General features: G+C 38.8%; 1 protein-coding gene across 1 annotated transcript in view; it reads right to left on the reverse strand.

Moving 5' to 3' along the window:
* Positions 1 to 1,814: 1,814 nt before the first annotated feature.
* Gm2012 (predicted gene 2012) overlaps positions 1,815 to 16,468 on the reverse strand; it is a 30,442-nt gene continuing 15,788 nt past the window's right edge. Inside the window, exons 7-9 of the mRNA NM_001104946.2 lie at positions 4,866 to 4,947; positions 2,323 to 2,421; positions 1,815 to 2,004 (exon numbers count right to left, since the gene is read on the reverse strand). Coding sequence (NP_001098416.1) covers positions 1,936 to 2,004; positions 2,323 to 2,421; positions 4,866 to 4,947 — 250 coding nt within the window. The 3' untranslated portion in view covers positions 1,815 to 1,935. The remainder of the gene's footprint in view (positions 2,005 to 2,322; positions 2,422 to 4,865; positions 4,948 to 16,468) is intronic.

The raw sequence follows: 16,468 nt of genomic DNA on the forward strand, positions 1-16,468 counted from the left end.
AAAAAGTAGGGCAGAGAACAGATAGAGGGGAAGCTGAGAACAAAAACAGAGACAGAGAGCTCAGAAACAAGAACAATGGGAACAGAGAGAAGGGGCTGGGCCTGGAACAGTGAGATGGGGCTAATCAGTTCTTTTATCCTGCCTCACAGTTAGCAGTTTAGTTTGTTTCAAGAAACAAATATACATTCTGTCAATGAATTTTGTAAGTGAACAGGAAATATTTTCATCTCTCAGAGCTGACAGTGTTAATTTTATAGTGTTTATAGGAGATTTTTTTGGGACTATTTTCTTAAGAACAGTGTAAGCCAGGTATGTTGTCACATTCCTGTATAGCACCTACATGGAATGCTGAACCAAAACATTCTAGACCTTACTAGACATACAAAAAATACTAAGTGCCTATCTCAAAAATAAAATAAATGAAATAAAACCAAACCAATGTGCCTTCTATATTTGTATCTTGTACCTTCGGGAACTAATAAGATAATGAATCAAAAATAAATTTCAACTATCCTTATGAATAAAAATAATTAGAAATGTTAAGAAGGTTAAAAAAATCACTACAGGGAGGGTGGAGGGGTCCTGGGTGGGAAAGCAGACAAGGAGAAGAGGAGAGGAACATGATCAGGTATTGTGGGGGTGGGGAAAAGGACTGAAGCACTGAGGACCAGCAAAAAGAATGGAAACAGGCATCTTTGATATGTAGGAGGTTAGAAAACCCTCTAGAATATACCACAGACCTGGGAGGTGAGAGACTCTCAGGACTCAAAGGGAGGGACCCTAGATGAAATGCCCTGCAGTTGGGAGAGGGAACTTGTAGAGTCCTCCTCCAGTGGAGAGACAGGTCATCAAGTGGAAAGATGGGGTTGCCATCCCACAGTAAAAAGCTCTAACCCAGAATTGTTTCTGTCTGAAAGAACTACTGGAAAAAAATGGAGAAAAGCCTAAGGAAAAGGAGATCCAGTGACAGGCGCAAATTGGGATCCAGCTCAATAAGAGGCATCAAGGCCTGACACTATTACTGATGCTATGGTGTGCTCACAAAAATGGGCCTATCATGACTGCCCTCTTAAAGACCCAACCAGCAGGTGAAAGAGTCAGATGCAGAAATTTACGTGCAACCAATGGACAGAAGCTGAGAACCCCTGTGGTTGAATTAGGGAAAAGCTAGAAGAAGCTGAGGAAGAGGAGTTGAAGGAGGAGGACCAACAGTCTCAAATAACCTGGAACTCCCAGGATCTCTCAGACACTGAGCCACCAACCAGGCAGCATACACCAGCTGATATGAAGCCCCCAACACATATACAGCAGAGGACTGCCAGGTCTGGACTCAGTTAGAGAAGCTGCATTTAACTCTCAAGAGACTTGAGGCCACAGGGAGTAGGGAGGTCTGGTGGGGTGGGGGTAGGATGGTGGGGATATCCTCTTAGAGATGAGGAGTGGGGATGTGGGAGCATGAGGCAAGGAGGTATGGGATGTGGAACAATCAGAGGGTGGACAAGGAGGGGGATAAAGTCTGGACTTTAAAAAAAGATTAAGGAATAAATTTTAAATAATTCACTACATTAGTGTGTGGAATTTCGGTACAAAGGACTATTTGCCACTCACTTATTCATTTAGATTTTGTTTGGAAGTTAATATAAAGAGGCTCTTACACTTAAACGAGAAAATGATTAAAGATGTTTAAAAATAAAGGAGTTCTATTTTGACTCTGAAGGTATACCTCCTAGTTAACTTTGTAATCACTTCACGGGGGTTAACTTCCTTCTTAGAATCATCAGAATTACAAGGATTAAAGAGCCTTTCAAACTCTGTTTCATAGGAGACAAAAATGTTAGTGAAATTTTATTTGGTTACAATGTACCAGCAAGTGAGAAATATGTATGCTTCATTAGTCTGAAGATGGGAAAGGAGAAGAGTACTTCAGAGTATGCTTCATAATGTCTCTTCACCATCTACATCAAAAAGCATATCGTAGTTGTTGGTCTCCATGTTCATCAAACCCTAAAACAGAACAGCACTTCTTACTAAACAAACTCCCAAGGATACAAATATGAAAGATTCTGTGCAAATGATGTATAGATGTGCTATGTTTAGTTAAGCAGGATAATTATAGTGTTAATAAACTATGAGGTACATCTGAGGTCAAATTTCCAATTTATCATTTCATGTCTTGAATAATTCCTACAAGGCATTAGGATTTTACAGATAATATCAGTCACTTCAGTAAGAAATAATTCAAAATAGCAAGTAGTTAAACTTTTTGATTCCTAAAACATATTTCGTTTCCTGAGGACATTTTATGGACCATGTGCAACATACCTCCATGGACTTCTCATGCATGTCTTCAATTGCTTCCAGGGTCTGACTCTGACTACATTCGGACAGATTTAATGCTTGTTGTTCTTTTTGATAATTGTTCTACAAATGTAAAATGAAAACATTACTGTAACAATTCTGTTCATTTTTGTTGTTACTGCCATGCAGCATGAATGCTAGGCTAACAACCAACCACTTAATGTATTTCCAATACTAAAATGTTTACGTGAGCAAAAATAATTCCATATGAAAGGTAAAAGGAATAGTTTTCCAAGTGATTTAACATTTTAACAACTATTATGACTAAATATACTTATATTTTAAAGTAACATGAAATACAATTATACTACCAATTGTGGGTTAATAAAAATTTTTTATGAGAAATTGTTTGCCATGCTGCAGAGACTGGCCTTAGCCTCTCAAGTACTTAAGTTTATAGGCATGCACCATGTAAACATGAACTTGGTAAAATCCTAGCCCTGGAAACTTAACTCTAGCTAGTGTTAATGCTTTTACCATATGGTGGCCTCCTTTTTCTAACTAGCAGAAGTAATCCCAGGAGGTGGTTCACTACCTCATCTTTATATCTAGCCCCCACCTAAGGTGTATGTGCCATGTCTTCTACTTTTTCTTCCTTTCTTAAGGATGCCTTATACTTATTCTTTACTAAGTCCAACATCTTCACTTTTCTCAACTATTGTCAAGAGTTTCAGCAATTGTAACTGTTATTTTAAATTCATGACTTTAGCTGGTTGTCAGTGTAATGCCTATAAAACTAACTTTTATAAAGTTTGAGTTAGAATGATCACAAGATCATGAATAATCTTGATCACTTAAAGATACCCTGCCTCAAAATAAAGTGTAAAAAGATGTCTGGGGACAAAGTTTAGTGGTAGATTTGTTTTCTCTAGGTTCCAATCTCAAGTAACACATGTAAGAAGTAATATAAATTTCTCTTTGTATTCTTTATGTTGGCAGACAACCATGGTAATTTGCATTTAAAAAAATTAAGACAAGTCATTTCCACCTTTTCTCCTTGTGCTACTAGATTCCTATTTTGTCCTTTATTCACTGTGATCAGTTTTGTACCTCACATTTCCACTCAAATCATCCTGATTAAGTACAATGACCTGCACTTTGTGAAGTTTCCCTTTAAAAAATGTACACGTGCATACATATGGAGACAAAGGATTAATATTGGGTGTCTTCTTTGGTTGCATCCCACTGTTTGGGAGACAGGGTCTCAATGAACCTAGAGCTCATCCATTAGGCTACAACTGGTGGCTAGGAAGCTCTGGGAATCTTCTTATCTCTGAACTAAATCTGAGTTTGGTGGTTCTAAAATGCTCACCACCACACCAACTTTTATTTTTGTGGTGGTTTGTTTTTAGTTTTGCTAGTTTGTTTTGTTGGTGGTGGTGTTGGTGGTAGTGGTGGTGGTGGAGGTGTGTGCGTGCATGCTTACTCAGGGAATATAAACTCGAGTCTCCATGCCTACAGTGAGAAAGATTACCAAATAAACCATCTTCCAGCCTTGCAAATCTATTTTATTTGGCCAATTAGCAGCATATGACAAAGTTAGTGAACTTTTCTTCCTTAAATGTTTTCCTTCACTCATGGTAGTTTTATTTGTACCAATTGTTCTCTTCCCTTACTGGTTCACTCTCACCCCCACCCCCACCTCATGCAGAATTACAAATATTGAAGTACTCTGGGAGTCTGTCTTTAGACTCCTCATATACATGGATGATTACTCCCCCTTGAAATTTCATCCAGGGTTCAAGGTTTAAAAATTGCCTTCAATTGGAGTATTCATTTACTTTTTATCTTTAGTCCCAATCTCTTTCCAGAACTGACTCATAATGGCGGCTTCCTCAATGCCTTCCCAGGCAGGAATGGATCTCCTGTTCATTTCAAATTGAATACTTCTCAAACTATTAACCAATCAAATAAAAAATAGTTAATATGGTCATCATCTCAGATCTTACTTGGAAACTATGTGATGACTACAGTCATTGGTACAGTAATGGAGAGATGATCTAAAATAGTTTGGTGATATTCTTCCACAGGAATATTCTGCCAGGGCTGTTGAGAAAGGTTGTTTCTATCCACTGTTGTTACAAAATTTGTACTAATTTTAGGATTGTAAGAACTGATTTGCCAGTTTGAGTTGGCTTTCGAATATTAACAAGAGAGTCCAGATGACACCAGTAAGTAAGCTTTCTCTCTCCTTTCAACTGTACCTGAGGCTGACATAGTGTGCTTCCTTTTGTAGAAACGGGTAATCCTCTCTTCATCTTTCAGCAAAAGTCTGCCTCTTGAAAATTTATAATCTGGTCTACCAGAAAATACCTAGTGGTTTTCATTGATATACTATGTGATCATACTTCTCTGCTTTACAATTCAGTAGGACTAGAACAGAACCAAGGATAGATAGATAATGAAACTTAACTTCCTTTCATGTGCCCAACACAAGGCTAGTTTCTCCATTCCTATTTGATACTTAGTTATTCTAGGTTAATTATAAAGTTAGTTATGATACCAACCACTGATTTTTCTTGTTCTTCATTGAATTTCTGTATATCCATATCACACTTCTGCTCACACAATTTGTTGTTGATCTTCTTTCTGAAAAGCACAGTAATAAAAGCAGTCACATTTCATACCAATATGAAAAAGAACACTCAAAACAAATTAAATTGACCATTTCATACTATAAAAAGAAAAACAGCAGTAAAAAATTATCTAATGGGAAATCATTATAGTTTTTTTTTCCCTGAAAGATTATCAGAGAAGTCTTCTTTTATGTTTTAGCTTTTCAAAATTAAAGAAGTTTTAATACATATATATCTTATTTTAGAATATTAATTGTATTTCAAAGTATTTTTTCATTATTTTCTATCAAATATAATGTCTAATTTATTTTCCTATATTGATTCAGTTAAGACTTAGTGCAAACAGCAGCAGCGGTCGCCATCTTGGTCCGGGACCCGCCGAACTTAGGAAATTAGTCTGAACAGGTGAGAGGGTGCGCCAGAGAACCTGACAGCCTCTGGAACAGGCAGAAGCACAGAGGGGCTGAGGCAGCACCCTGTGTGGGCCGGGGACAGCCGGCCACCTTCCGGACCGGAGGACAGGTGCCCGCCCGGCTGGAGAGGCGGCCTAAGCCACAGCAGCAGCGGTCGCCATCTTGGTCCGGGACCCGCCGAACTTAGGAAATTAGTCTGAACAGGTGAGAGGGTGCGCCAGAGAACCTGACAGCTTCTGGAACAGGCGGAAGCACAGAGGCGCTGAGGCAGCACCCTGCGTGGGCCGGGGACAGCCGGCCACCTTCCGGACCAGAGGACAGGTGCCCACCCGGCTGGGGAGGCGGCCTAAGCCACAGCAGCAGCGGTTGCCATCTTGGTCCCGGGACTCCAAGGAACTTAGGAATTTAGTCTGCTTAGGTGAGAGTCTGTACTACCTGGGAACTGCCAAAGCAACACAGTGTCTGAGAAAGGTCCTGTTTTGGGCCTTCTTCTTCGGCCAGGAGGAGGTCCAAATACAAGATATCTGCGCACCTTCCCTGTAAGAGAGCTTGCCAGCAGAGAGTGCTCTGAGCACTGAAACTCAGAGGAGAGAATCTGTCTCCCAGGTCTGCTGATAGACGGTAACAGAATCACCAGAAGAACAATCTCTAAACAGAGTCAACTATAACTACTAACTCCAGAGATTACCAGATGGCGAAAGGTAAACGGAGGAATCTTACTAACAGGAACCAAGTCCACTCACCATCACCAGAACCCAGCACACCCACTTCGCCCAGTCCAGGGAACCCCAACACACCTGAGAACCTAGACCTAGATTTAAAAGCATATCTCATGATGATGGTAGAGGACATCAAGAAGGACTTTAATAAATCACTTAAAGAAATACAGGAGAACACTGCTAAAGAGTTACAAGTCCTTAAAGAAAAACAGGAAAACACAATCAAACAGGTAGAAGTCCTTACAGAAAAAGAGGAAAAAACATACAAACAGGTGATGGAAATGAACAAAACCATACTAGACCTAAAAAGGGAAGTAGACACAATAAAGAAAACTCAAAGCGAGGCAACACTAGAGATAGAAACCCTAGGAAAGAAATCTGGAACCATAGATTTGAGCATCAGCAACAGAATACAAGAGATGGAAGAGAGAATCTCAGGTGCAGAAGATTCCATAGAGAACATCGGCACAACAATCAAAGAAAATGGAAAATGCAAAAAGATCCTAACTCAAAATATCCAGGAAATCCAGGACACAATAAGAAGACCAAACGTACGGATAATAGGAGTGGATGAGAATGAAGATTTTCAACTCAAAGGTCCAGCAAACATCTTCAACAAAATTATTGAAGAAAACTTCCCAAATCTAAAGAATGAGATGCATATGAACATACAAGAAGCCTACAGAACTCCAAATAGACTGGACCAGAAAAGAAATTCCTCCCGACACATAATAATCAGAACATCAAATGCATTAAATAAAGATAGAATACTAAAAGCAGTAAGGGAAAAAGGTCAAGTAACATATAAAGGCAAGCCTATCAGAATTACACCAGATTTTTCACCAGAGACTATGAAAGCAAGAAGAGCCTGGACAGATGTTATACAGACACTAAGAGAACACAAACTGCAGCCCAGGCTACTATACCCAGCCAAACTCTCAATTATCATAGAGGGAGAAACCAAAGTATTCCACGACAAAACCAAATTCACGCATTATCTCTCCACGAATCCAGCCCTTCAAAGGATAATAACAGAAAAAAACCAATACAAGAACGGGAACAACGCCCTAGAAAAAACAAGAAGGTAATCCCTCAACAAACCTAAAAGAAGACAGCCACAAGAACAGAATGCCACCTTTAACAACTAAAATAACAGGAAGCAACAATTACTTTTCCTTAATATCTCTTAACATCAATGGTCTCAACTCGCCAATAAAAAGACATAGACTAACAAACTGGCTACACAAACAAGACCCAACATTTTGCTGCTTACAGGAAACTCATCTCAGAGAAAAAGATAGACACTACCTCAGAATGAAAGGCTGGAAAACAATTTTCCAAGCAAATGGTATGAAGAAACAAGCAGGAGTAGCCATCCTAATATCTGATAAGATTGACTTCCAACCCAAAGTCATCAAAAAAGACAAGGAGGGACACTTCATTCTCATCAAAGGTAAAATCCTCCAAGAGGAACTCTCAATTCTGAATATCTATGCTCCAAATACAAGAGCAGCCACATTCACTAAAGAAACTTTAGTAAAGCTCAAAGCACACATTGCGCCTCACACAATAATAGTGGGAGACTTCAACACACCACTTTCACCAATGGACAGATCATGGAAACAGAAACTAAACAGGGACACACTGAAACTAACAGAAGTGATGAAACAAATGGATCTGACAGATATCTACAGAACATTTTTCCCTAAAACAAAAGGATATACCTTCTTCTCAGCACCTCATGGTACCTTCTCCAAAATTGACCACATAATAGGTCACAAATCAGGCCTCAACAGATTCAAAAATATTGAAATTGTCCCATGTATCCTATCAGATCACCATGCACTAAGGCTGATCTTCAATAACAAAATAAATAACAGAAAGCCAACATTCACATGGAAACTGAACAACACTCTTCTCAATGATACCTTGGTCAAGGAAGGAATAAAGAAAGAAATTAAAGACTTTTTAGAGTTTAATGAAAATGAAGCCACAACGTACCCAAACCTTTGGGACACAATGAAAGCATTTCTAAGAGGGAAACTCATAGCTATGAGTGCCTTCAAGAAAAAACGGGAGAGAGCACATACTAGCAGCTTGACAACACATCTAAAAGCTCTAGAAAAAAAGGAAGCAAATTCACCCAAGAGGAGTAGACGGCAGGAAATAATCAAACTCAGAGGTGAAATCAACCAAGTGGAAACAAGAAGAACTATTCAAAGAATTAACCAAACGAGGAGTTGGTTCTTTGAGAAAATCAACAAGATAGATAAACCCTTAGCTAGACTCACTAAAGGGCACAGGGACAAAATCCTAATTAACAAAATCAGAAATGAAAAGGGAGACATAACAACAGATCCTGAAGAAATCCAAAACACCATCAGATCCTTCTACAAAAGGCTATACTCAACAAAACTGGAAAACCTGGACGAAATGGACAAATTTCTGGACAGATACCAGGTACCAAAGTTGAATCAGGATCAAGTTGACCTTCTAAACAGTCCCATATCCCCTAAAGAAATAGAAGCAGTTATTAATAGTCTCCCAGCCAAAAAAAGCCCAGGACCAGACGGGTTTAGTGCAGAGTTCTATCAGACCTTCAAAGAAGATCTAACTCCAGTTCTGCACAAACTTTTTCACAAGATAGAAGTAGAAGGTATTCTACCCAACTCATTTTATGAAGCCACTATTACTCTGATACCTAAACCACAGAAAGATCCAACAAAGATAGAGAACTTCAGACCAATTTCTCTTATGAACATCGATGCAAAAATCCTTAATAAAATTCTCGCTAACCGAATCCAAGAACACATTAAAGCAATCATCCATCCTGACCAAGTAGGTTTTATTCCAGGGATGCAGGGATGGTTTAATATACGAAAATCCATCAATGTAATCCATTATATAAACAAACTCAAAGACAAAAACCACATGATCATCTCGTTAGATGCAGAAAAAGCATTTGACAAGATCCAACACCCATTCATGATAAAAGTTCTGGAAAGATCAGGAATTCAAGGCCAATACCTAAACATGATAAAAGCAATCTACAGCAAACCAGTAGCCAACATCAAAGTAAATGGAGAGAAGCTGGAAGCAATCCCACTAAAATCAGGGACTAGACAAGGCTGCCCACTTTCTCCCTACCTTTTCAACATAGTACTTGAAGTATTAGCCAGAGCAATTCGACAACAAAAGGAGATCAAGGGGATACAAATTGGAAAAGAGGTAGTCAAAATATCACTTTTTGCAGATGATATGATAGTATATATAAGTGACCCTAAAAATTCCACCAGAGAACTCCTAAACCTGATAAACAGCTTCGGTGAAGTAGCTGGATATAAAATTAACTCAAACAAGTCAATGGCCTTTCTTTACACAAAGAATAAACAGGCTGAGAAAGAAATTAGGGAAACAACACCCTTCTCAATAGCCACAAATAATATAAAATATCTCGGCGTGACTCTAACGAAGGAAGTGAAAGATCTGTATGATAAAAACTTCAAGTCCCTGAAGAAAGAAATTAAAGAAGATCTCAGAAGATGGAAAGATCTCCCATGCTCATGGATTGGCAGGACCAACATTGTAAAAATGGCTATCTTGCCAAAAGCAATCTACAGATTCAATGCAATCCCCATTAAAATTCCAACTCAATTCTTCAACGAATTAGAAGGAGCAATTTGCAAATTCATCTGGAATAACAAAAAACCGAGGATAGCAAAAACTCTTCTCAAGGATAAAAGAACCTCTGGTGGAATCACCATGCCTGACCTAAAGCTTTACTACAGAGCAATTGTGATAAAAACTGCATGGTACTGGTATAGAGACAGACAAGTGGACCAATGGAATAGAATTGAAGACCCAGAAATGAACCCACACACCTATGGTCACTTGATCTTCGACAAGGGAGCCAAAACCATCCAGTGGAAGAAAGACAGCATTTTCAACAATTGGTGCTGGCACAACTGGTTGTTATCATGTAGAAGAATGCGAATCGATCCATACTTATCTCCTTGTACTAAGGTCAAATCTAAGTGGATCAAGGAACTTCACATAAAACCAGAGACACTGAAACTTATAGAGGAGAAAGTGGGGAAAAGCCTTGAAGATATGGGCACAGGGGAAAAATTCCTGAACAGAACAGCAATGGCTTGTGCTGTAAGATCGAGAATTGACAAATGGGACCTAATGAAACTCCAAAGTTTCTGCAAGGCAAAAGACACTGTCTATAAGACAAAAAGACCACCAACAGACTGGGAAAGGATCTTTACCTATCCTAAATCAGATAGGGGACTAATATCCAACATATATAAAGAACTCAAGAAGGTGGACTTCAGAAAATCAAATAACCCCCTTAAAAAATGGGGCTCAGAACTGAACAAAGAATTCTCACCTGAGGAATACCGAATGGCAGAGAAGCACCTGAAAAAAATGTTCAACATCCTTAATCATCAGGGAAATGCAAATCAAAACAACCCTGAGATTCCACCTCACACCAGTGAGAATGGCTAAGATCAAAAATTCAGGTGACAGCAGATGCTGGCGAGGATGTGGAGAAAGAGGAACACTCCTCCATTGTTGGTGGAATTGCAGGCTTGTACAACCACTCTGGAAATCAGTCTGGCGGTTCCTCAGAAAATTGGACATAGTACTACCGGAGGATCCAGCAATACCTCTCCTGGGCATATATCCAGAAGAAGCCCCAACTGGTAAGAAGGACACATGCTCCACTATGTTCATAGCAGCCTTATTTATAATAGCCAGAAACTGGAAAGAACCCAGATGCCCCTCAACAGAGGAATGGATACAGAAAATGTGGTACATCTACACAATGGAGTACTACTCAGCTATTAAAAAGAATGAATTTATGAAATTCCTAGCCAAATGGATGGACCTGGAGAGCATCATCCTGAGTGAGGTAACACAATCCCAAAGGAACTCACACAATATGTACTCACTGATAAGTGGATACTAGCCCAAAACCTAGGATACCCACGATATAAGATACAATTTCCTAAACACATGAAACTCAAGAAAAATGAAGACTGAAGTGTGGACACTATGCCCCTCCTTAGAAGTGGGAACAAAACACCCATGGAAGGAGTTACAGAAACAAAGTTTGGAGCTGAGATGAAAGGATGGACCATGTAGAGACTGCCATATCCAGGGATCCACCCCATAATCAGCATCCAAACGCTGACACCATTGCATATACTAGCAAGATTTTATCGAAAGGACCCAGATGTAGCTGTCTCTTGTGAGACTATGCCGGGGCCTAGCAAACACAGAAGTGGATGCTCACAGTCAGCTAATGGATGGATCACAGGGCTCCCAATGGAGGAGCTAGAGAAAGTACCCAAGGAGCTAAAGGGATCTTCAACCCTATAGGTGGAACAACATTATGAACTAACCAGTACCCCTGAGCTCTTGACTCTAGCTGCATATGTATCAAAAGATGGCCTAGTCGGCCATCACTGGAAAGAGAGGCCCATTGGACACGCAGACTTTGTGTGCCCCGGTACAGGGGAACGCCAGGGCCAAAGGGGGGGAGTGGGTGGGTAGGGGAGTGGGGGTGGGTGGGTAAGGGGGACTTTTGGTATAGCGTTGGAAATGTAAATGAGCTAAATACCTAATAAAAAATGGAAAAAAAAAAAAAAAAAAAAAAAAAGACTTAGTGCAAAACATAAGTCAATTAAAATATACAAATTTCTGCATATGTAATTGATTTTTTTCTATATTGTTAAACATAATAAACAACATATTACACTTCTAAGATTTGGTGCAAGACTTCTGTGTTTCCACAATGAATGTAAATCAAATTTTAAAATCTCATTAACAGGTACTTAAAGTAGAAAATAAAAATTTTCACAGATTTCTAAGAATTAGATTTAGTTTCCTTGAAGGCATGAAGTTATAGGGTTAACTGCTTAGACAAAATCAAAGACAAACAATTTTACTAAAAGCTCAGTAATGTTTTTTTTTTTTTAACTTCAGCCACATATAATTTTTAAAATGATACAAATGTGACCCTACAAAACTAACAACTCTACCTCTCCCATTTGTTCGTTTGCCAAAGTCATTCTAATTTCTGGTTGCATTTTTTGAAAGAATCTTTGATATAAGTTTCCATGTGTTTTCTCTTTATGTGACTCCAGGTCCAAGGTGTCTGAAATAATCATCTTATATGTACGGGCAACAGGCACATATGTGGTGCACATATATAACAGTAAGCAAAACACTAATACACAAATATGTCTGAAAAATAGGTATTAAGAGCATTGTTTCTTAAGCCATTTAAGATGTTTTGGGTCTATGATCCTAGTCTAGGAAGCTTAGCAGGAGATTTCCAGTGTAAAGGACAACATAGGTTACATAGGAAAATTCCAGCCAGCCTGACATACATAGTGAGACTATATATCAAAGACAAATTATTATTATCTAAGAAAGCTCATGCAACATTCAATTACATATAATTTAAAATAGATTCTTTGGGATCTGAGTTTCATTCCCTCACTGGTTAGTAAATTTGTCTTTCACTTTCAGTTACATAATTCATTTTATAAAAATCAGTGAGGGGATTGGTGAGATGATTCATCAGTTAAGAGCACTGGTTCCCTTCCAGAGATCTGAGAATGGATTCCCAGCATCCACAAGGTTGCTCACAACCTATAACTCCAGTTCCAGGGAATTCAATGCCTTCATCTGGCCTCCTCAGGTACAAGACATACAAGCTGTGTACATACACACAATCAAGCAAAACAAACATACCCATAAAATAAAATTTAAAAAAAAATAAGTAATAAGGGTTATATTAAAGAATTCATTTTTCCATTGTGTCATATAAAGAAAAGCACAGAGGAGATTTAGAAAAGAAACTGACTTAATATAAAATTAATACTGGGTCAAAGAAATACTGTTGCATGTACAGAATTTTGTATACATATCACTTAGCTTTGAATACATGGAATGTAGAAAAGTTTACATCATTTTTTTCCTCTAAAAATCCCTTCAATACAGTTATGAAGATGCCTCAGTAATAAATAGGGTTTACTGTGAAAGGAGGACTTTCGCAAGTTTGATTCTAGTACACATTTAGAAAACTAACCATGGATGATTGCTTCTACAATAGCAGCACTGTGGTAGGCAGAGTGAGAATTGCTAGGACTTGCTGGCTGCTTATCTAGCTACATGTTCAGTGAAAGAGCAGGTCTTACGGGAATAAGGTGGAAAGAAATAGAGCAAAACCCAACATCCTCCTCTGCCCTCCACATGTGTATATATGCAACACAGACACAAATATACGAAAAAATTAAAATTAAGTTTAATTAATGTCGCACCTGTTGAAAAAGCACCATTTTCACTTCTGTACCACAGGCAAAAATAAGTCCATGATGCTAAATCAAAAATATTTGCAAGAGTCCGTGTCATGAGTAGATCTTGGGTGCTGACCTAGTCCCACAATACCCAGAGTAAGCTCAAATCCCAGGTGCTCTAACACTACCAGGATCACAGGAATGGCCCCAACATCAGGAGTAACTGAGTCCCTAAGGATCCAGGGACACAGGAACTCCTGCCTTTCCAGTGGCATGGATTCCTTCTGGTCTGAAACTGCACCTGGATCAGACCTGGGGTACTGGCTCTGCACCCACTCTTAAAACACCCAGAAGGAGCACGACTCCCAGGTATTCTGAAATGCTCAAGATCACAGGATCACAGAGGAAGCTCGACTCCCAGGAGATCAGACACACCCAGGAACACTGGAGTTCTGACAGAAGAGCACAGCTGAGGGCACAACATCTTTCCCAACACCCTGTGTATCTGGGACCCCCACAAGAACCAGGGAAACAAAATCATCCTCCCGGCCAGAGGCACAGGTTCCTTGCAGTATGCAACTGTGTCTAGAGAAAACCTAGGGCTCTGGCACCCCACCAAATCTTGCAACACCAAGAAAAAGCTTAACCCCCAGGAGCTCTGACACAGCAGGATCTCAGGAGATTGGTCACACCAGGATTTCAAGATCCAAGAGGCAGCATGACTTCCAGGAGCTCAGACACACCCAAAATATCAGGATCCCAGGATCCCAAGATCTCAGAGATAGCTGGACTCCTATGAGTTCTGACACAACTAGGATTACAGGAGGGACAGGCTCCAGACAGAGACAGCAAGGGAATATAGCACCAAAGAAAATGAGATGGCACGAGGTAAGTGCAAGAATATAAGCAATAGCAACCAAGACTAGTCGGCGTCATCAGAAACCAGTTTGGCCACCAGAGCAAGTCTTGAATACCCCAACACATTGGAAAAGAAAGATTCAGATTCAAAATCACATCTCATGATGATGATAGAGGTCTTTAAGAACAAAAATAGTTCCATTAAAGAAATACAGGAAAACAACTAGAAGCCCTTAAAGAGGAAACACAAAAATCCCTTAAAGAGTTAAAGAAAACAAAATCAAACAGGTGAAGGAATTGAACAAATACCACCTAGATCTAAAAATGGAAATACAGAATAAAAACTCACAAAGAGAGATGAACCTGGAGAAAGAAAACCAAGGAGACATAGATGCAAGCATCTCCAACAGAATACAAGAGATAGAATAGAGAATCTCAGGTACAGAAGATACCATAGAAAACATTGACACAACTGTGAAAGAAAATGCAAAATGCAAAAATCTCCTTACCCTAAACATCCAGGAAATCCAGGACACAATGAGAAGACAAAACCTAAGGAAAATAGGTATAGAAGAGAGAGAAGATTCCCAAGTCAAAGGGCCAGCAAATATCTTCAACAAAATTATAGAAGAAAACTTCCCAAACCTAAAGAAAGATGCACATGAGCATACAAGAAGCCTACAGAACTCCAAATAAACTGGACCAGAAAAGAAATTCCTGCCGACACATAATAATCAGAACAACAAATGCACTAAAGATTAAATATTAAAAGCAGTAAGGGAAAAAAGTCAAATAACATAAAAAGGCAGACCTGTTAGAAATACACCAGACTTCTCCCCAGAGACTATAAAAGCCATAAGATTCTGGACAGATGTTATATAGACCCTGAGAGAACACAAATGCCAGCCCAGGCTACTATACCCAGGAAAACTATCAATTACCGTAGATGGAGAAACCAAAGTATTCCATGATAAAATCAAATTCACACAATATCTTTCCACGAATCCAAACCTTCAAAAAAAATAGATGGAAAACTACAACACAAGGAGGGAAACACTACACCATACAAAAATCAAGAAAGAAATCTTCTTTCAAGAAACCCCAAAGAAGATAGCAATATAAACACAATTCCACCTCAAACAACAAAAGTAACAGGAAACAACCAACAGTCACTGGTCTTTAATATTTCTTCATAGCAATGGATTCAATTCCCCAATAAAAGACATAGAGTAATAGACTAGATACATAAACAGAACCCAGGATTTTGCTGCATACAGGAAACCCTCCTTAGTGACAAAGACAGACACTACCTCAGAGGAAAAGTCTGGAAAAAAATTTGCAAGCAAATATTTCCAGGAAACAACATGGAATAGCCATTCTACTATGGAATAAAATCAACTTACAACCAAAAGGTTTTTGTTATTGTTTTTTTTTTATTGTTTTTTTTTGTTATTGTTTTTTTTTGTTTTTGTTTTTGTTTTTTAAAGATAAGGACTGTCACTATACTTGTCAAAGGGTGAATCAACAAAGATGAACTCACAATTCTGAACATCCATGCTCCAAATGCATGGGCAACCAAATTCATAAATGAAACTTTACTAAAGCTCAAAGTATATATTGTACCCTACATAATAGTGGGAAACTTCAACAACCCACTCTCAGCAACAGACAGATCCTGGAAACAGTAACAAAACAGAGACACTGTGAAACTAACAGAAGTTATGAAACAAATGGTTTTAACAGATATCTATATCTATAGATATCATAGAACATTTTATCATAAAACAAAAGAATGTGCCTTCTTCTCAACACCTCGTGATGCCTTCTCCAATACTGACCGTATAATGGGTCACAAAACAGGCTTCAACAGATATAAAATATTTAAATAATCCCATGCATCCTATCAAGTCACCACGGACTAAGGCTTATCTTCAATAATAATATAAATAAGCCAGGCATGGGGGCACATGCCTTTAATCCCAGCACTCGGGACACTGAGGCAGGTGGATTTCTGAGTTCAAGGCCAGCCTGGTCTACAAAGTGAGTACCAGGACAGCCAGGGATACACAGAAAAACCCTGTCTTAACCCCCCAAATAATAATAATAATAATAATAATAATAATAACAACAACAACAACAACAATAATGATATAAATAATACAAAACCCATATATATACACGTGGTAGGTGAACAACAGTCTAATCAACGATAACTCGGTCATGGAAGAAAT

This window comes from Mus musculus, chromosome X, assembly GCF_000001635.26.
Source record: "Mus musculus strain C57BL/6J chromosome X, GRCm38.p6 C57BL/6J".
Taxonomy (NCBI): Eukaryota; Metazoa; Chordata; class Mammalia; order Rodentia; family Muridae; genus Mus; species Mus musculus.